At 42.4% G+C, this 22,169-nt stretch overlaps 2 protein-coding genes across 2 annotated transcripts in view; one reads left to right on the top strand and one right to left on the bottom strand.

The window, feature by feature from the left end:
• Positions 1 to 1,021, bottom strand: part of F8 (coagulation factor VIII) — a 122,745-nt gene extending 121,724 nt beyond the window's left edge. The window contains exon 1 of the mRNA XM_073798755.1: positions 718 to 1,021. The gene's annotated coding sequence lies outside the window, so the exon portion shown is untranslated. The remainder of the gene's footprint in view (positions 1 to 717) is intronic.
• FUNDC2 (FUN14 domain containing 2) lies at positions 625 to 20,766 on the top strand. The gene is made up of 5 exons (XM_004315066.4): positions 625 to 781; positions 4,815 to 4,965; positions 12,257 to 12,332; positions 17,013 to 17,144; positions 20,241 to 20,766. Exons 1-5 carry the CDS (start codon positions 649 to 651, stop codon positions 20,316 to 20,318), a joined length of 570 nt encoding a protein of 189 aa, XP_004315114.2. The 5' UTR covers positions 625 to 648; the 3' UTR covers positions 20,319 to 20,766.
• Positions 20,767 to 22,169: the final 1,403 nt, after the last annotated feature.

The raw sequence follows: 22,169 nt of genomic DNA, 5'->3' as shown, positions 1-22,169 counted from the left end.
AAGGTGGCGCTTCTGCTGGTTGCTGATGAACTGGGTTTGTGGGCTTTGAGAAAGAGGAGTTCAGAATAAACAGCAAGGGTTTTGCAAAGGTGGCGTTGCCGTGAACTGAGACGGAGTAACAGCGAAAGCTGTCGCTTGGGGCTGGGGCGGGGAGGTGCGCCGCGGCACGTGGTTAAAGGGCTCGGCGGGCGCTGCGGGCAGCTAGGGCTTTCCTTTCTGAGCCCGTCTCGGTCACTGGGACTGCAATGTTCCTTAAATGTCTGTCTTCTTCCAGTAGCACAGCGTCGGGCACGGAGCGGGCACTGATAAATACGTGCTCAATGTTAACATGAGCAACCACTACAAGCCCGCTTTCTTTATTTTTAGTAAAGTAAGGAATGAAGCAGTCTTCACTGTCGAAAGGCCGCACTGCGGTCGCGCACGGGGAACCCCCTTCCAGGCGAGCTGCGAGCTAGACTACTTGCTGTGGCATTACTCCTCCTTGAGAGACCTTCCGCGCACGCGTGTCCCGACGCGCCTGGGGGTCGGCGCCGCGGGGCTTCTGACACCGCCCTTGGCGCCTTGTGAAGCGGCTGCGCCCGGGGAAGGGGACTAGCCGCCCCGTGCCCCGCCCCGCCCCGCCCCGCCTCTTCCGCCGCCGCCGTGGGAATGGAAACATCTACCCCACGTGCCGGAAGCCAGCTAGCGCCGACGGTGGCGCGCCACTCCGCGCCTTACCGAGCCGAGCCCCTACAGGTGTCATCGCGAGACGAGCTCGCCGAAATGGCCGCAGCCAGTCAAGGTAAGGACGGGCGCTCGCCGGTGGCGCCGCGAGGAGCCGACTTCCCGGGCTCCGGAAGAGACGGGCTCCGCGCCTCCCAGGCCCAGCAGTGCCCCTGGGGGGCCCGAGCGCCGCAGGGGCGGGGCGGGCGCCTGGAGCTCCTCTGTGGCCCGGCCGCTCCCGAGGTCCGGCCAAGGTCAGTGGCCGGGCTGGAGCCGGACTTGCCCTCGCTGTTGACTCCGGCCGGGCTCCTCCGCCTTCCGGCCCCGCCCCCGACAGCCTCGGCCTGGAGACATTTTGTCCCTGTTCCCGGAAGCACTCTGGCACCTTGAGACTAAGGCAGCGTCTTTGTCCCTTTGGAGTGTCTTTTCAAACACCGGGCCGGCGTCTTTCCGCGTGCAGGCCGCCTCTACTTGTGCTATTGATGGTTTTGAAAGAGTACACGTGGTATGGTTCTTGGAAATCGCCTATTTAGTCCGCGTAGTGAAGGGGAGAGTCCGTGAAAAAAAAGCCTGTAATAAAATACACAGTGGACCACGTCTTTCAGTTGTGCTTCTTATCCTACTTCTTTGAATGCTTCAGGCTATGTTCAGTTCAGTACTGGCTCACAGAACCATTATCAAAAACTCAATTATATAAATTTAAAATTACATAAATTATGTTAAAAACAGGGTGAAAATGCTCAAAATTCATTACTTCCTTATTGTTTGCCATGTTTAGTTATTATCTGTACTCTTGAGGTTCTGGACATCTGTTGTGTCTGTGTGGTGGAAATAACGTAGCGTGATAAGCCGCGTCTCTTGCCAGCTCCGCATTCAGCGCTGTCACACGTCAGTGACGTCACACCCTGGATGTTGGTATACACTACTAGTCAGCCCTCCCCCCACCCCAGCGCGCTTGTGAAACGTTTACCTGGGGACTTCACTGGCGGTCCAGTGGTTACGCCTTCACCTTCCAGTGCAGGGGGTGCAGGTTCCATCCCCGATGGGGGAACTAAGGTCCCACGTGCCTCCTAGCCAAAAAGCCAAAGCATAAAACAGAAGCAATATTGTAACAAATTCAATAAAAACTTTGAAAATGGTCCAGATTAAAAAAAAATCTAAAACAAACCAAACCGTTTACCAGCACACCTGAATTGAGGTGACCCAAAGGTGTTGGAATGCACAATGGAATTATTTTCCTGCAGAGCAGACTGCCCTTATTTAGTTAAAATGTATAGTTTGCTCAGATATTTGCACCTAGGAAATTGGTGGGAGAAACTTTGAGGCTGACATTAGGAATTTCAATCTTTATCATATTGATGATCACATAATACTGTAATCATTGCTCTCCTGGGCTCACAAGCAAGGCTGCTGACTGGTCGGTATAGTGCTTAGCAGTGTGTGTTGAATGACTGAGTGACTTTGGGTGAACTCAGTGTCTGTGATTTGATCCCTTTTGGCTGGAGCCCTCTATTGAGCTAAGGAGCTTGTTAAAATGACATTAAAACAAAACTCAAAACTCATTCTTGTTTTCAGTGATGTTCTTTAACCCAGGGAGAGAGTTTCTTCTTCAACACAGCAGTAATGTTTTGCGGTTACGTTAGAACAAAAATTTTCATTTAACTACTTGTGAGGCCGTAGAAGGCCCAGTTCCTTAAACATCCATATTTTGGCTTTGCTAAATTAGTATCTATGGTCCATCTTGAATTAATTCTTCAGTTATATTTTGTGATTGTGTAAAGTAGGGATTGAGGGTTTTTTTGTTTGTTTAATACACATACCTAATAGTTCTAACACAATTTGTTGAAAGGACTTTCTTTCCCTATTGAATAACTTTGGTGCCATGTGAAAATCAAATGACTGTATGTGTAGATCTACTTCTAGACTCTATATTCTCTTCCACTGATATATTTTTATATGCTTAGGTCAGTTCTACACTGTGTCAAATAGGGTACTTTTCTAAGTCTTGAAATTAGTTACCTGTGTGTTACTGTAGTTTTATAAGAAGTCTTGAGATTCTTTGAACTTTGTTGCTTTTTCCCCCACAATTGTTTTGGCCACTGGTGGCACACTGTATTTTCCTAAGTGATTGCAGCAATATCTCCCCATTCCATATGCTGTTTTTTTCTGTGTGACTTTGACACTCCTCCTGCTGAGTACTGGGGTCTATATTCCCTCTCGAATCTGAGTGGAAGTTTGTGACTGCTGCAACAGAATACAGTGGAAGTAACACTGCATGGCTTTGGAGGCTAGGTCTTAAATGGTAATATAGCTTCTGCTGAGCCCTTGAGTTTCCTTACTCTCTTACTCCCTTTCTTGGGACAGGCAGCCTTGACCCTAGCCACCATGCTGTAAGGAAGCCCAAACTAACCCAGAGCAAGGCAGCCTGTATGTGTGAATGTAGTAGATGATTCCAGACGCCTGCCTGTAATTCTTCCAGCTGAAGCCACAGACATATGGAACAGGGATGAGCTGTATCCTGTCTGAATTCCTAATCCATAGAGTCTGGGAGTATAAAAGTGATTGTTTTGCTCTGTGAATGAAGTTTTGGGGTAATTTGTTGTACAGCCATAGTGACTGGAATACTACTCTAGGCCCTTTGTACTTCCATATAAATCTTAGAGCCAGCTTCTCAATTTCTAGATAAAAACTTACTTTTTGACTGAGATTGCAACTCTGCAGTGTTTCCTCATTTACAGTGTAGAGTTCTTTTGCCTCTTTCACTAAATTTATTTTCCCACAGAGAGAGGGATTAGACATTTTGTTAACTCTTTCCCTTTTGGGACAAATAAATCACCCTCTGAGCCTCTACTTCTTAATTACAAAATGGAGTTAATAAATAGTACCTTGTTCTGTACCTACTTTGTTCTGTGGATTTAATTATATATACATGTTTATTCCTTAGCACATTGCCTGGTAAATAGTAACAGCTCAATTAAATGTTACCTCTTTTTCTTAATGTCTTTATTGGAGTATAATTGCTTTACAATGGTGTGTTAGTTTCTGCTTTATAACAAAGTGAATCAGTTATACATATACATAAGTTCCCATATCTCTTCCCTCTTGCGTCCCCCTCCCTCCCACCCTCCCTATCCCACCCCTCTAGGTGGTCACAAAGCACCGAGCTGATCTCCCTGTGCTATGCGGCTGCTTCCCACTAGCTATCTGTTTTACACTTGGTAGTGTATATATGTCCATGCCACTCTCTCACTTATCCCAGCTTACCCTTCCCCCTTCCCGTGTCCTCAAGTCCATTCTCTAGTAGGTCTGTGTCTTTATTCCTGTCTTATCCCTAGGTTCTTCATGACATTTTTTTTCTTCTCTATCCTGCTCTGCCACTAGGTTCATCAGTACCATTTTTTTAGACTCCATATATGTGAGTTAGCATATGGTATTTGTTTTTCTCTTTCTGACTTCACTCTGTATGACAGACTCTAGGTCCATCCACCTCACTACAAATAACTCAATTTCGTTTCTTTTTATGGCTGAGTAATATTCCATTGTGTATATGTGCCACATCTTCTTTATCCCTTCATCTGTTGATGGACACTTAGGTTGCCTCCATGTCCTGGCTATTGTAAATAGTGCTGCAGTGAACATTGTGGTACATGTCTCTTTTTGAATTATGGTTTTCTCAGGGTTACCTCCTATCTTTATAATCACTGGAGATACACATAGTACTGAGAATTTGTGGGCTATTGAATAGTATTGAGTTACTCCTGAAAAGGAGAGGCAAATGAAGAAAACCCATTTCATTTAGGATGCATTATTAAGTATTACTACCAGTTTTTCCTAGGTCCTTTTGGCTGTTTTTAAATTTCAGGGGAAAAACTGGAGTACTGATTCTAAATTGTCTAGGTTTTTTTCCTCTGAGATATTTGTTGATTTTAGTCTGATTTTCAAAAGTTGCTGGTCAGAATTTCAGAGTCAGTTTACTCTTTAAAATAGATTAATATTTAGATGTCCATATTACAACTGTCTCTGTTTCCTTAAAAATCTCTTAATCTAGGTTAGGAATGTTAGTGATTTATTGTAAAAGTAACTTTTCTTATTCAGTATCTTAATTCTTGTAGGAAACTTTGAGGGAAAATTTGAGTCACTGGATCTTGCAGAACTTGCTAAAAAGCAGCCATGGTGGCGCAAGCTGTTTGGGCAGGAATCTGGGCCTTCAGCTGAAAAGTATAGCGTGGCAACCCAGCTGTTAATTGGAGGTGTCACTGGCTGGTAAGTGATGTAAAAATGTCCAGTATCTTTTTTTGCATGACCCAGTGTTGGGGTTATAGGAACCATCTCTTTTAAGCAATGAAAATACATTGACTTGTGAAATTGATCATTTAATAAACATAATGCTAAAGTGCTATTTAATGGTTCCACACAGTGAGTATTTACTACATGCCAGGTACTGCTTTAGATATTTCTATAGGTATCTCATTTCCTTCTCACAGCTCTGAAATTGTTACTGTTATTATCTATCCTCATTTAATAGAAACTAAGGCTTAGAAAGGTTTACTTGACCAGGGCCACATAGTAAGTGCTTTCTATCACTGTAGATCACGTTGCATCTTCTAGAATTATATATAAATGGAATTATACAGTATGTATCTTGTTTGTTTGGCTTCTTTCACTAATTTCGAGGTTCATCTGTGCTGCCGTTTATCCATTCCCCTTTGATGAATGTTGGTTTGTTTGCACTTTTGGGCTAAAATGCTGTTAACATTCGTGTACAAGTCTTCGTATGAACATATGCTTTCATTTCTTTGGGGTAAATATCTAGAAAGAGTTAGGCTGAGTCATAGTAGGTGAATGTCTTAACTTTTTAAGAACCTGCCAAGCAGTTTTCTAAAGTATTGTCTTACATCTTACATCTCCCCTAGCAGTGTATGAGGGTTCCAGTTTCTCTACCTCCGCACTAACACTTGGCATAATGTCTTTTTTTTGAAGTATAATTGATTTACAGTGTTATATTAGTTTCAGGTTGCAGTGTAGTGATTCAGTATTTTTGCAGATTATACTCCATTAAAAGTTATTATAAGATAATGGCTATACTTCCCTGTGCTATACAACATATCCTTGTTGCTTATCTATTTTATACATAGTAGTTTATAGTTCTTAATCCCCTACCCCTATCTTGCCCCTCCCCACTTCCCTCTGCCCACTGGTAAACACTAGTTTGTTTTATATATCTTTCAGTCTGTTTCTGGCATAATGTCCTTTTGATTACAACCATCCTAGTGGCTGTGAAGTGATATCTCATTGTATTTTTTTGTTTTTGTTTTTGTTTTTTTATTGTGGTACGCGGACCTCTCACTGCTGTGGCCTCTCCCGCCGCGGAGCACAGGCTCTAGACCCGCAGGCCCAGCGGCCATGGCTCACGGGCCCAGCCGCTCCGCGGCATGTGGGACCCTCCTGGACCGGGGCACGAACCTGTGTCCCCTGCATCGGCAGGCGGACTCTCAACCACTGCGCCACCAGGGAAGCCCTCATTGTGGTTTTAATTTACATTTTCCTGATGGATAATGATGTTGAGTATCTTTTCATGAGCTTATTTTTGCTATCCATATGTCTTTGGTGAGGTATCTGTTTAGATATTTTCTGCATATTTTTATTGGAGAGTTGGTTTTCTCTCACTACTGAGTTGTGAGAGTTCTTTATGTATTCTGGATACAAGTCTTAGATATGTGATTTGCAAATATAATCTTCTACTCTGTAGCTTATTATCTTGACAATGTCTTTCAAAGAACAGAAGTTCTTAATCTTGACATACAATTTATCAACTCTGTTTTATAGCTCTAGCTTTTTGGGTCATGTCTGACAATATTTGCCTAATCCAGGGTCACCAAGATTTTCTTCGATGTTTTCTTCTATATGATATATAGGTTCAGATTTTTCATTTAGTTCCATGATCCATTTTGATTTACTTATTGTATATCTTGTAAGGTAGGAATCCAAGGTCTTTTTTTTTGCATATGGACATCTGATTGTGCCCACATGATATGTTGAAAGACTATCCTCCTCTACACTGAATTGCCTTTGTACTTATGGTGAAAATCAATTGACTATATGTCTTCTTTGTTAAACTGATTTGTCTGTCTTCGTGCTAATATCACACTGTTTTGATTACTGTAACTTTATAATAAGTCATGAATCAGGTAGTGTAAATCTTACAACTCTGTTGCTTTTCAGAGTTGATTTGACTGTTCTAGGTACTTAGCATTTTCATATGAATTTTAGAATCAGCTTGCTGCTGATTTCTACAAAAAGCCTGGTGAGATTTTGACTGGGATTGCATTGATCCATAAACATGGTTTATCTCTCCATTTGACTGTGCCGTGCAGCTTACAGGATCTTAGTTCCCCGACTAGGGATTGAACCCACACCCTCAACAGTGAAAGCTCTGAGTCCTAACCACTGGACTGCCAGGGAATTCCCTGTTTCGGTTTCTTTTAATTTCTCTCAACAATGCTTTGTAGGTAGGTCTTTCACATCTTATATCAGATTTATCGCTAAATATTTCATATTTTTGATGTTATTGTAAATGCTGTTACTTTTAAAATTTCACTTTCTCATTGTGCATTGCTTATATTATAGAAATGCAATTGATTTTTGTATATTGATCCTGTATACTGCAATCTTGCCAAAGTCACTTACTAGTTCGCAGAGTTTGGGGGTCCCTAAGACTACCCTCATGTTTGATAATTCCCTAGGAGAATCCACAGAACCCACTGAGAGCTGGTATACTCATGGTCACGATTTTTTACAGCAAAAGGATACAGATTAAAAGCAGCCAAGGGCTTCCCTGGTGGCACAGTGGTTAAGAATCTGCCTTCCAATGCAGGGGACACGGGTTTGAGCCCTGGTCTGGGAAGATCCCACATGCCGTGGAGCAGCTAAGCCCGTGCACCGCAACTACTAGAGAGAAGCCCGCGTGTTGCCATGAAAGACACCAAGGGCCGCAATGAAAGATCCCAAGGGCTGCAACTGAGACCCAACACAACCATAAATAAATAAATATTAAAAACAAAATCAGCCAAAGGAAGAGGCACATGGGGCAAAGTTCAGGAGAGTGGAGTCTGTATGTTTAAAATGGGTTTCTTGGGACTTCCCTGGTGGTCCAGTGGGTAAGACTGCGTTCCCAACGCAGGGGGCCCGGGTTTGATCCCTGATCGGGGAGCTAGATCCTGCATGCATGTCACAGCCAAGAAGTTCGCACCGCATGCTGCAACTAAGAGCCCACATGCTGCAACTAAGAAGTCTGCATGCCGCAACTAAAGATCCCACATGCTGCAACTAAACATGCTGCAACGAAGATTCCCAGTGCTGCAACTAAGACCTGGCGCGGCCAAGATAAATACATACGTACATACATAAATATTTTTTTAAAAACAGTTCTTTAAAATGGTTTCTTATAGGCAGCATATAGGTGGGTCTTCCTTTTTTTAATCCAATTTTACAATCTTTTCATTTTAATTAGGGTGCTTAGACTATTTACCTTTAAGTTTATTTTTGTTATCATTGGGTTTAAATTTACCATCTTGGTGTTCTGTTCTTTATTTTCTTTTGGATCAAATATACGTGTGTGTAATAAAAATAGGTCTACTGTGTATGTGTATATATATGTACATTTTTTAATTAAGGTGAAATTTACGTAACATGAAAGTGGCATTTAGTACATTCACACCTTTGTGTAACCACTGCCTCTCTCTAGGGTCAAAACATTTTCATCACTCCAAAATAAACCCCATCCCTGCTGAGCAGTTACTCCCCATTCTCCCCTCTCCCCAGCCCTTGGCAACCATCTGTCTGCTTTCTGTTTCTATGGATTTACCTATTCTGAATATTTTATATAAATAGAATCATACAATATGTGACCTTGTATGTCTGGCTTCTTTCACTGAGTATCATGTTTTGTTTTGTTTTGTTCTGTTTTTTTGGGACTGCACCGAGTGGCATGCAAGAACTTAGTTCCCCGACCTGGGATTGAACCTGTGCCCCCTGCAGTGGAAGCAGGGTGTCTTAACCACTGGACTGCCAGGGAAGCCTCCTGAGCATCGTGTTTTTGATGTTCATTCACGTTGCAGTGTGTGTCAGGACTTCTTTCCTTGTTATGGCTACATCTCGCCAACACTTATTATTTTCATTTAAAAAAACCATTTTAATATATATTAGCCACCTTAGTGGGCATGACATGGGTGTGAAGTGGTGACTAACGATGTTGAGCATCTTTTCATGTGTTTGTTGGCCATCTGTACATCTGCTTTGGAGAAATTGAGTTGTTTGTCTTTCTGTTCTTGAGTTGTAAGAATTTTTTATATGTTTTTGATATTAGATTCTTACCAGACATGATTGCAGATATTTTCTTCTATTCTTTAAGTTGTCTTTCCACTTTCTTGATAATGTCCTTTGATGGACAAAAGTTTTTAATTTTTATGAAGTCCAGTTTATTCGTTCTTTTTTGTTCTTTCGTTGCTTGAATCACATATTTTTCATAATTCTGTGTCTCTTAATTGTGTAATTTTAATGGTTGCTTTAGGGTTTATAGGATGTATCTTTTACTTACCACAGTCTATCATCAATAGATATGCCACTTCATGTAGCGTGTAATGCTCTTACAATAGTATACTTCTGGGACTTCCCTGGTGGTCCAGTGGTTAAGACTCTGCCTTCCAGTGCAGGGGGTGTAGGTACAGTCCCTGGTCAGGGAGCTAGGATCCCACATGCCTCACAGTCAAAAAACCAGAAACATAAAACAGAAGCAGTATTGTAACAAATTCAATAATGACTTCAAGAATGGTCCACATCAGGGCTTCCCTGGTGGTGCAGTGGTTGAGAGTCCACCTGCCGATGCAGGGGCACGGGTTCGTGCCCTGGTCCAGGAGGATCCCACGAGCCGTGGAGCGGCTGGGCCCATGAGCCATGGCCGCTGAGCCTGCGTGTCCGGAAAAAAAAAAAAAAAAAAAAAAGAATGGTCCACATGAAACAAATCTTAAAAAAAAAATAAAACAGTATACTTCCATTTTACCCTTGGTTTTCATTATCATACATTTAACCTTTACATTTTTTCATTAAATATTGAATTCTTATATTTTTAAATAATGAAAATGAAACCTTTTGTATTTACCCGTATAGTTTATTTCTTGTACTCATCATGCTTTTGTGTGTATCCAGATTTCCATCTGGTATATTTTCCTCCACTTTTAACATTCTTTGTACTTTTGGGCTGCTGGTGATGATTTATTTTTCAGCTTTTGTATATCTGAGAAAGGTCTTCATTTCATCTTTGTTTTTTGAAAGATATTTTTACTGGGTATAGAATTCCAGAGTGACAGGGTTGTTTCTTCCCCCAGTACTTTAAGAATGTTCCATTATCTTTTGTCTTGCATTATTTTCTATGAGAAATGTGCTATCTCTGAATTTTATTCCTCTGTACCTAATATGTCCCTCCCCCCGCCTTTCAGGCTGCTTTTAAGATACTTATTATTTGTTTTGTGCTTTGAGTTCATTAAGCTGTTTGGATCTATCAATTTACAGTTTTCATCAAATTTAGAATATTTTCTCATTATTTATTCAAATATTTTCTATCCTTCAACAGTTCTAGTTAGACATATTATTACACTGCTTGAAATTTTCCTGTAGTTCACTGACACTGTTTTATTTTTTTTAACTTTTTATTTTGGGATAACTATAGATTCACAGGTGCTTGTTAAAAATAATCCAGAGAGTCTCTGCACCACAGATACTGAGCCTGCGCTCTAGAGCCCGCATGCCACAACTACTGAAGCCTGCGTGCCTAGAGCCTGTGCTCTGCAACAAGAGAAGCCACCGCAATGAGAAGCCTGCACCCCAGCAAAGAGTAGCCCCTGCTTACCACCACTAGAGAAAGCCCGTGCGCAGTGACGAAGACCTAACACAGCCAAAAATAAATAAATTTTTAAAAATGCAAAAAAAAAAGTCCAGAGAGCCCATCCTTCAGTTTTCCCCAGTGTATAACTATAGTTCAATATTACTGCCATGTTCATGTATTTTTCTGTTTCATTTTGATAGTTTTTATTGCTATGTCATGTTTACTGATCTTTACTTCTACAGTATCTAAACTGCTGTTAGTTCCATCAAGTACAGTGTTCATCTCAGACATATAGTTTTCATCTGTAGAAGTTTGATTTGTATCCTTTTAAAATATGTTCCTTGTCCCTACTTATTATGTGGAATCTTTCCTCCAGCTTCTTGAACATGGAATACAATCATAATCACTTCTGATGTTTTTGTCAGCATTCTGTCATTTGTGCCATTTCTAGGTTGCTTTCAGTTGATTTCGTTTTTTATCATTATGGGTCTGTTTTCCTGCTTTGCCTGCCTGGTAGTTTTTAATGGGATGGCAGTATTGTGAATTTTACCTTATTGGGTGCTAAATATCTTTTTTATTCTTATATAATTGAGTCTTGATTCTTGTTCTGGGACACATTTACACATCGCTTTAAAAAAATTCCACATGTGTTCTGTACCTTACTCTATAGAACTAATTTTAAAGATAAAAGAGACTGAGAAGAAAATTGCTGGAGTTTATATATACTTCATTTTTTTCTCCCAAATTTCTTTGGAGGGGAAAAGCACGTTTATCCATGTTGGGTTTTTGAAAAAAAGATCGGAGAAATAAGAGCTAGTTGACGATCCAGTTGGTTGCCTTTATCATGAGTGAATCTTAGCTGCAAAATGTCAGTTAATGCCTTCATGTCAGGGACTTAGGGCCAGTGGATACAGGGTACAGGCAGTTTACTTCAGCTTATACTCACATTTAAGAACTGAGATGAGTCCTAATGGGTTATTTACTAGTCCTATCATTCCTCCAGTTTAGGAGTCCCTTCTGAGATATACCTAGCTTTTGTTTAAAAACATTTAAAATCCTTGTGAGGTCCTCCATGCAATGTTTTATTGATATTGATATATTTTTTCTCCTACTGAAGTGTACCAAGCAGTAGGTGGTAGAAAATGAGGGCAGAGAGGTAAAGGGAGACTGGATGTAAGTGTAGGGCTTTATAAGCCGTCTTCAGGGCAGAGTTTTCTGTCAAGAGCCATGTGCCGACCAGAGAAGATGGCACTGAGAGCCTGTCCCTTATCCCATGCGACCACTCTGGCCTCATACACAGTCATGTGTTTACTCGCTTCAGGGCTGCGCCCTCCTTGCCGCCGTTTCTCTTCCATATTGCTGACTGGAGTCTCTGCTTTATCCTTTCCTGTGTTGATCCATTCTCCGCAGTGTGGCCAGAGTCATCTTTTAAAAACACGGCTTGGGAGTTTAAGGGATTTGCTCAAGACCACAAAATGAAGTGAGTAGTAGAGCCAAGATCCGAGTCAGGGTCTTCGTGAGCTTGGAGCCTCTGCCGTTCCCTCGTTCTGGAGGGGACGGGCTTTATGCCTGGAGTAGGAAGGAGCTGGGCCATCCCAAGGTAAGCAGGCTCTGAATGTTGTTAGAAGTCCATGCTTGTGTTTGTCTGACAGCTTGTTAACTTGATTTTTGTAGGTGCACTGGTTTCATATTCCAGAAGGTTGGAAGGCTGGCTGCCACAGCTCTGGGAGGTGGATTTTTCCTGCTTCAGGTCTGTATGTGGAGTCTTTCCCTGGTTTCACGTACCATTTGAAATGCTAGTAACCTTCTGAGTCAGACTTCTTCAATTACTAGGTGGATTACAGCTTGCCACTTATAACATGGGGACACGTGCATATTCCTTAGCTCCCTTCCAGGGTTTTCAAGACCACTTGAAGTATGAAGCAAGGGTGATTTCGGAAATCCCAGGTGTGACGCAAGCGCCCTGTGATATGATTTATTCTTAGACACAAAGTCGATGAGAGACATGAGGGCCAAATGACACTGGTCAGATGGCCTCTGCTGGCCCGTGGCGTGGAGTTTGTTTTGAACCACTGGCTGCTGGCTCCCTGAGGCTGTGTGTGTACAGTTGGTTTGCAAACCTGACTCCACGTTGGAATCACCTGGGAATTTTATAGAACACTGATGCTTGGGGCCTGCCCCCCACCTCCGTCTGATTTCACGGGCAGTAGGCCTGCTTGTATATCGGAGTATTTTTAAAGTTGCAGGTGATTCTGAGGTGCAGTCAAGCTGGAGTGTCCGGATCCACAGCTCTTTGTCTCCTCTCGAAGGTAGCAGCCCTCGTTTTAGTGAGGTCGTCCCACGTTAGAATCACAATTTGAGTGAGTTTTCCAGATGCGTCAGGTGAAAATGAAGTGTGTGGAAGAGGCCAGAAGAGGCCCGCTTATGACTGGAGGGCCGGGGCGGGTGTGGTACAGCATCACTGCATCACAGACGCCCTCAAAAGCCAATGCTTAAAGTGACCATCTTTTATCATCTCAGTTTCTGTGCATCAGCAATTCGGGGAGGGGAGGGTGGGCGCTTGGGCTGGCAGCCTCAAGGGGTTCTAGCCAGAGGTGACTGGAGCTGGGTGAGCAGGGAGCTGGGGCGGGTCCAGGCCTCTCCCTCCCCTCCCTCACTCGGGTCTCAGCTCCTCCTGCGGCCTCAGTTCTCCAAGCGCCCTTGTTTCAGAAACATGGTGAAAGCTGCCCGCCCTTTTCTGCCCAAGCCTGGGAACTCCATAGCATCACTCTGGCAGCATCCTGCTTGTGACTAGCAAGGCACCAGCAGCTGCCCCCGGACCCGTTCCCTGCGTAGCTTCTTGGCTCCCTCCCTGTGGCTGTTAGCAGACAGGCCCCTCCTCACCCCTCCTGTTGCCTTCTGGGTTGCAGTCATCTTTCCTTCCTCGCACCCCTTCAGATGCAAGTGCAGTGACAGCTCTCTTGCACTAGACCCACAATCCTGTTCTGTCCCTGTGGTTTCCCTGAGTATCTTCATATTGCTTTGAAATGCCTTAATCTGAGTGCACCCTCTGTTTCTTTTGGGGGTTCTGACTGACAGAAGTAATGGGCATTAGAATAATCTCCAGGAAGGACCCTTGCACTGGGATTCTGGTACTGCTTGGGTCAGATGTGCAAGGAGTGCAGTGCAGGTAAGACATGGGGGTCTGTGCTGTGCACGCATGTGCCCTGTCACCGGGGTAGTCACGATGTTGGGAGATCAGGGGTGTGGTTTGACATAAGGATCCAGTTTCCTTTCATCCGGATTGTTGTCCCAGCAGCATTTAGTGAATAAGTCTTCCTTTTCTCAATATTTGTACCGTTGCCTTTATCATACATCAAAGTTCATATACGTGTGGCTCTGACTCTCCTTCCTGTATCTGCTGAGCCTTGATAGTGGGCAAGACAAGGTCCTCCACGTATTCTTCAGGATCGTCGTGGCTGCTTTCGTACTTTTGCTTCTCCATCTAAACTTTACAACAGGCTCGTCAATTCCTTTCAAAGATTCTGTTTAAATTTTCATTGGGGGACTTCCCTGGCAGTCCAGTGGTTAAGACTCTGTCCGCGCTGCTATTGCAGGGGGCGTGGGTTCGATCCCTGGTTGGGGAACTAAGATCCCGTGTGCCGCACGGTGCACCCAAAAAGAGGGGAAAAAAAAGAGTAATAAGAAAAATGTTTGACTGGAATTGCATGGGAACCATATAGATAAATTGGGGGAGAATTAATATCTTTTATGATATTGTATCATCTAGCTGTGAACACAGGCTTCGTCTCCATTTATTTAGGTCTTCTTTAATGTCTTTGCCTAGACTTCTCTTGTTTTTTCCATATAGATCTGGTCCATCTGTGGTTCAGTTTTATTCCTAGATGCGTTGTAAGAGCTTTAGTTGCTCTTGTGCTTTTCCCCAGGCGCTCACCCTGAGCCCTAAAGCTGTCTCCCAGTTGGACTCCGAGTGATACAACTACTGATGTAGAACATCTTTTCATGTGTTTATTTACTGTCCAGATCTCCTTTTTGGTGAAGTATCTATTCAGGTCTTTTGTCCGCTTTTAAATTGGATTGTCTGTTTCTGTACTTTTTATTCTGTCCTATTAATCTGTGTGTCTTCTCCAATACCACACTGTCTTGATTGCTGTAAAATCAGGTAGTGTGATTCCTCCAACTCTGTTCTTTTTCAAAATCGTTTTGGCTGTTCTAGTTCCTTTGTCTTTTCATACACATTTTAGAACCAGCTTGTTTACATATCTGTAAAACAGCTTGCTGGGATTGGGATTGCAATAACTCTGGCTTAATCATTTCTCTTTGAGTTCTTTCTTCAACAGACATTTTGTAGTTTTCAGTGTACAGATCCTATATGATTTTTGTTTAGATTTGTACCTAGTATTCGATTATTTTGCAGCTATTGTAAAACCATAAATTTCATTTCCATTTCCAATTCAAATTGCTAGCATATAGAAATACAATTTATTTTGTGTGTTTATCTTGTAGTGTACAGCCTTGCTAAACTCGCTTTTTGTGTGTAGGAGTTTTTGTTTTTTGTTGGATTCTTTGAAATTATGTAGACAAACATGTCTACAAATAGTGACATTTTGACATCTTCCTTTCTGATCTGGACGCCTCTTACCTTATGTTCTTCCTTGTTGCACTATGACTTCATTTCCAGCACAGCGTTGAATAGGAATAGAGACAGTAGACATCCTTGCCTTTTTGTTAACATTGGATGAAAGTATTCAGTCTTTCACCAGTAAGTATGATTGACGTTAGCTGTATGTTTGTAGATGCTCTTTAGCAAGTTGAGGAAGTTCTCCCTGTTTCTGTTTTTCCAAGAGCTTTTACGGGAATGTGTGTGGAATTTTGTCAGAATGTTTCTGAGTCCTGCCTGAAGTCTAGGCCAGGTGATACCTTAGCAAATATGGGAACTACACGGCTCTGGGCTTCTCCAGTCAGATGCTCTTATTTCCTTCAGAGCCCCCAAGTAGCTGTTCAGTGTACTTCGTCGTGTGGGAGAGACAGGGTGGAGTAACAGAATCGGAACTTGAATGTAGTGTACGATTTTTGAGATGCAGCTATATTGCTGCTACAAGTAGTCTGTTCTTTTTAGTACTGAGCAACATCTTGTGTAAACATGACACAACTTGCTTATTCATTCATGTGCGGATGGACATTTGCTTTATTTCCGGTAAAGCTGCCGTGACGAGCTGCCATTCTGGGTATAGCATAATGGCACGTGCAGTTTCAGTGTTGGCGGATGAAGCCGAATGGCTCTCCTAAAAGGCTGCTGGTGAACACTCAGTAAGGGTGTGATAGGAGTGTCCATTTCCCACATCCTTATCAACACTGTATATTTTCAGTGTTTTACTCATCTCCAATCTGATAAAGAAAGTATAGCAACTCAGTAATTTTAGTGTTAATTTCCTTGATTCCTTGTGAAGTTGAACTTCTCCCTTTTGTTGACCACTTTGTTTTGTGAGTTGCCTTTACCCGTTTTTCAAATGGGGTTTTTTCCTTACTGATCTCCAGAAGAACTTCACTTTTTATAAGTATTAATGTTTTGTTTGTTAGATATATTGCAGATATTTTCTCCAGCCTGGTTTGGGTGACTGATTAGTTGGTTGGTGCTGTTAACTAAAAGAGAGACTAGAGGGAGAGCAACTGACTAGACAGTGGAGAAGAATTTCAGTTTTAGATATTTTGAGCTATCCAGGGAGTTATGATTTATCATATCAGAAATTTGGAGGAGAGAAGTGATACACATGGAGGATTGACTGATGGCCTAATCAGTCTCTTCGTTCCCTGGGTAACACTAATCCATCAGGAAACTCCATGTGTGAATGAGTTTTATCCTGTTCGCACATTCTTTATGAAATGCTTCTCACTGAGTGTGTGTGTGTGCGTGCCTGCTGTCTTGAGCAAGGGAAGTAGCCATGTTCTGTAGGTATATTTGGATGTGCTTCTCCCTTACAAGAAATCGCTCATGAGAAATCTCTGTGATTTCTTTCTGAGCAGCAGTGATTACTACATGACACCCTTGCCCTGTTCACATTGTTGAGAAACTCAGGCTTATGTCGCCTTTAAGGTTTCTTTACTTTACATCTTGACTTCCAGTTCTGATTTTCATTTACCATTTAATTTTTTTAAGCTCACTTGAAATTTTATCGAGATGGGTAAGAGTATAAATAAAGTAAAAGAGTTGCCAGCAGTCACCGAAGGCCAGTGTGTGGATTTCCGTTGACAGGCATAGGGCCTCGCACATAGGGTGGGTGCTCAGTAGATGTGGAGTGAATGTCGTTGAAATACAAAAAACTGGACGGCAAATATCTCCAAAGATAGAAACTCAGAAGGATTTTTGGTAACATATTTCAGTGATTTATCCTGTGTTTCTCCTTTATTGCTGTCGTTTTTTAAACTAAAGCTTGCAAACCATACTGGCTACATCAAAGTGGACTGGAAGCGGGTAGAGCGGGACATGAAGAAAGCCAAGGAGCAGCTGAAGGTCCGCAAGGGCAGCCAGACACCTGCGGAGGTCAAAAGCAAAGCAGACGAGGTGAGACTTGTTTTGTTCCTGTGCAGTGTGTGAAGGGTGCAGACACCTTTGTGTGTAAAAAATGGGGTAGACACACCAATATGTCAGCCTCAGATGGAATATCCTCACCTCAGTGGCAATTTAAAAGGTTAAACCTACAAGGACCAAGGACCAGTAGGTTTGGTGACATTTATTGCTGAGCGAGAGTGCAAAGTGCTACCGGCACATATGTGGATCGAGCATCCCTTGAAGAAGTTCTTGTTGGGATTGGAGCGGCACGTGAGGGGTGGGGGGGAAGATGTACCTTGTACAGCCACTCTGATCACTTTGAGTCAGTCACATTTTTGTCTCCATACACACACATCTCTGAAACGTCCAGAATGTGTAGCCCAGGGGTTGATGAGCTTTTTTTGTAAAGGGCCAGATGGTACCTATTTTCAGCTTTGTAGGCATTGTGATCTCTGTCACTACTGAACTCCACTGTGTAGCGTGAAAACAGCCATAGACGATGGGTAGGCAGGTGGGTGTGGCTGCGTTGCAATGAAAGTTTATTTAAAAATAGGTGACGGGCTTCCCTGGTGGCGCAGTGGTTGAGAGTCCGCCTGCCGATGCAGGGGACGCGGGTTCGTGCCCCGGTCCGGGAAGATCCCACATGCCGCGTAGAGACTGGGCCCGTGAGCCATGGCCGCTGAGCCTGCGCGTCCGGAGCCTGTGCTCCGCAACGGGAGAGGCCACAACAGTGAGAGGCCCGCGTACCGCAAAAAAAAAAAATAAAAAATAAAAAAATAAATAAATAAAATAAAATAAAAATAGGTGACTGGCTGGATTTGGCCCACGGGCTATAGTTTGCTAACCTCTGATCTCTAAGGCATGAAATCAGGTCAGATTATACTGGAGGGACAGGAGAAGGGCTTCTTTTTTAAAAGGATGTATTTTGTTACTTCTTTATTACCTTTGGAAAAATGTCAAATGTCCCAAAGATATAAGTGCACTTAACCAGGGAGAAATAAACCGGGATCAAGGTGTCAGGAAGGTGCCTCGTTAAACCTACAAGGACCAAGAGAACAGGAAGGGAATACCAGGAGACAAGAAATATTAGCAAATGTTTGAAAGTTGGAAAGCACATAGATGAGTGGTAGATAACTTAGCAGAGGAACTTCCCTGGTCCGGTGGCTAAGACTCTGTGCTCCCAGTGCCGGCGGCCTGGGTTCAATCCCTGGTCAGGGAACTAGATCCCGCATGCCGCAACTAAAGATCCCACATGCCGCAACTAACACCTGGTGCAGCCAAATAAATAAATATTGTTTTTAAAAAAATGACATTCCCTTTAAAGAAGAAAAAAAGAAAAAGACGATTCTTTGTGGTGGCGAGTGCTCAGCCAAAGGTGTCCATTGCCAGAATACTACTCAGCCATATAAAAGTATGACATTTTGCCATTTGCAGCAACATGGATGGACATAGAGATTATCATACTGAGTGAAGTAAGTCAGACAGAGAAAGACAAATATCATATGACATCACTTACATGTGGAATCTAAAATATGACACAAATGAATCTATGAAACAGAAGCAGACTCACAGACATAGAGAACAGAGTTGTGGTTGCCAAGGGGGAGGGAGGGAGGGACTGGGAGTGTGGGGTCAGCAGATGCAAACTAGTATCTATAGGATGGATACACAACAGGGTCCTACTGTAGAGCACAGGGAACTCTTCAATATCCTGGGATAAACCAGAATGGGAAAGAATAGGAAAAAGAACGCATATATATGTACAATGGAATCACTTTGCTGCACAGCAGAAATAAACACAACATTGTAAATCAACTACATTTCAATGAAAAAATGAGCACATCTTACTTTATGTAAATTATACCTCAATAAAGTGTAGTAAGATGGAAAAGTTCGAAAAGAAGAACAAAAAACCCCTCAAATAAATAAATTTTTTATAAAGAAAGCTGTCCGTTGCCCAGAGTGGAACGTGGCATTTGTGCACTTAGATAAGTCCTTCCTCCTTCCTCCCTTCCATCCCTCCTCAAGCTCAAGGTTATGAAACTTACACTTTTTTCACTTCAAAAATTTTTTTTATTTTTCAGACATTTACAAAAGTAATACATGATTGTTGAAAACTTCTTTAATGATACAGGAATGTATATAATAAAAAGTATAAGGTTAATGTTTGATTAGAACCAACTGTTGCCTTACAGTGTGCACTTATATAAAGTAACCAGAAGGTTTGGAATTGGTTCATTCCACAAATGTTTGTAGTATCCCTCTTTGTGGCCTGGCCCTCTCACAGGCCCCAGGGAGAGTGGCTGGTCCCCCCTGAGAGCCCGTATTCATATTTGGGGAGCAGGAAATGAAAATGTTCGGGTTAGTGTTTAGCAGCAAGGAGGCCATTGGTCATTTCTGCGAGAACAGTTACAGTCGGGTGGTGGAGTTGAGAGCCAAGGTGTAGCAAGTTGAGGAATGAGTAAAGATGACGAATGAAAGAGGTTATGTCAGGAAATTGTATGATTTTTGTCATTCCCCCTGAGGGCAGATGGCAAGAGACAATGCGTCAAATAGGGAAGTATAGTTCCAGCCAAGTCGGGGAGGAGTGAAGACACAGGCACAGTGGGAATGAGGGGGCTCGAGGGTCCCAGGAGGCTGGGTGGTGGCGTGGGAAAGGTCGGGGTGGGGTTAGGGAGATGAACCCCTGTACTTAAGTTCAGGAAACCAGTAGGCCAGGCTACAGGGTGTATTCCCCTCGTGAATACTTTTCTATGGTAGCACTTGGGAGAAAGTTCCCTCTGGGATGGAGGTCGATAGAGCACATGCATGGGAAGCTGTAGGAATGTGAGAAAATAAGGTTTCAGAGGAGCGTGTATGGATAGATGGACAGACGCGTGGGCGGGAGGAACGTGTGGACAGGTTTGGAGGAGACACCAGTTTACTGAATGTGGTGCCTTCTCTCTTTGCAAAGTCCCGTCTGAAAAGCATCCCTTGAATGTGATCACTGTGCGCTAGCACCCCGCCACTACCTTATCCAAAGACACGTCATCTCACCTTCTGATCTGCGTCCTGCTTCCTAATAATATCCTCAGCAAAGTAATCCACTGTGCTATCTTCTGTTCCTAGGTGGTGTCGTTTGTGAAGAAGAATGTTCTAGTGACTGGTGGATTTTTCGGAGGCTTTCTGCTTGGTATGGCGTCCTAAAGAGGATGACTTCACTTCCTTACTCCTGGTTTTTCCAGCCAGCGGCCTCTTCACTCCGTCATAGGATAGCAAAGCCTCTCCTCTTCGTCCTCCTCTCCCTCGCCTTCCTCCCTGCCGTGGCGTATCTGAATGGCTTCTGTAGGCATCTGTTGGTACAAGTGGATAATGGCCCCACCATGACCTTGACGGCAACGGAAGAGACAGTAGACATTAACTCTTCTCCCACCACACTCCCCCCTTGACTAATCTCTAGGTCAGCAAGAATATTCCTTTGTCCCCTATGTAAGATACTTACCAGAACATGGTACAAGATGGCTCACCATGGAGCGTGAGTGGACCCTCAGAGGTTGTCCCAAACTTGATTAGGAAGAGAAATAGCAGGCATATAAGATACCTTACTATGTCCTGCCTGGAAAGGAACTGAATACATTTGCCTGTAAGCATGAAAGATTTTGGTATCTTGGTGTCTACTTTCTTTTGTAGTAGATTTTAGGTTACAGAATGAGAACTACTTGTACTGGCTCTAATTATCCTGACAGAATGGGAGCATGCGCACTACAGTTGAAAAATCTGCATATGGAATGAACTTGTGCTAAAGATTCATATGCTGAGCTGAAGGTATTGTGTTTGGTGGGAAGGTCTTTAGGGAAACCAGCCAATAGATACATTTAGGATGGTCAGACTTAGTGAATCACTTAGAGGCATTGCGGTATTATCTACAGATGTTTTCCACCATACAGGATAATGCGTCTCATGCTGGTTTCCAAAGGATTTATTTATGGTAAAATAAGTGACTTTAGGTGGAAGAGGGAAGAAGCTCTTGGAGTTTTATTTAATAGGAAAGGTTTTAAGCTTTGAAATGTGAAATATTCTTTACCTCTTGTCAAACATCAGGGGTAGCCGTAGCTCCTCTGTGCCAGTTCTACTATTTATCCAGTTAGTATGAAATATATAACATTTGAACCAGAGTTTTTAAATGGTGGCATTCCAAGCATTAAGAATTGAGAACAGTAGCAATAGCAACAGCACATGTGAAATAAATTATTTCTATCATCAAAGGTAATCTGTCTCAGGAAGACCCCAACTCTTAGAATTTTTCTTTAAAATAAAAGTTTATAGATATATCCATGCTTAGAAACTTAACACATTTTTCTGTACTGGCCTTCTGTCGTACCATCTAGAATACCCACTGCAGGAAGGCAAGGCTTGTGTCTTCACCATCATATCCATGGAGCCAAGCACTTCATAAGTACTCAGTATCTGTTGAATATATGAATAATGAGCTCATAGGAAAGTATCTGGAAAAGGCACTGATCCACAGGATTGTGAGACTTTAGGAGTTCTGAAAATTCGGAAAACTTGGAATTAACTTCTTAAACTTGCAGGTGACCCCTTGCAAAATGTATGTTCTTAAGGCCTTCCTTTTAAAATGTTTGCCTTTTAACTTACCTTGGGAATGATGTATTGAATTTGGAAATTGTAGCTACTAGTGGATGTGTGGAATTTTTTAGAATTCATCCATTTGCATTCTTCTCCTTATGGTAGTATTTTAAGGCAACATTAAGTTTTGCTTGTAACATGTATGAATTATATACAAATCATAATGCTATGAGCCACATTGTTCCATATTTTTGTAGAAGAACTCAAATTTTTTTCACTTTTTATTATGGAAACATTCAAACATATATAAAAATACAGAAAATAGTACAATGACCCCCACGTGTCCATCAACCACCTATAATGATCATCAAATTATATCTTGTTTTATCAATTGTTTTGAAACAAATACCAAATGTGTCATTTTATTATATTTTGGTATGTGTCTGTAAAAGGTAAGAACTCATCTTAAAA

The sequence above is a fragment of the Tursiops truncatus genome, chromosome X, assembly GCF_011762595.2.
Source record: "Tursiops truncatus isolate mTurTru1 chromosome X, mTurTru1.mat.Y, whole genome shotgun sequence".
NCBI classification, from domain to species: Eukaryota; Metazoa; Chordata; class Mammalia; order Artiodactyla; family Delphinidae; genus Tursiops; species Tursiops truncatus.
This window is presented reverse-complemented; position numbering and strand designations above follow the sequence as displayed.

Bases quoted from the DNA above. Each gene is read 5' to 3' on its own strand.
- FUNDC2 (XM_004315066.4), top strand. From the start codon at position 649: ATGGAAACATCTACCCCACGTGCCGGAAGCCAGCTAGCGCCGACGGTG. The intron at 4,966-12,256 runs GTAAGTGATGTA...TGATTTTTGTAG, and splicing joins ATTGGAGGTGTCACTGGCTG to GTGCACTGGTTTCATATTCC. The intron at 17,145-20,240 runs GTGAGACTTGTT...TTCTGTTCCTAG, and splicing joins TCAAAAGCAAAGCAGACGAG to GTGGTGTCGTTTGTGAAGAA.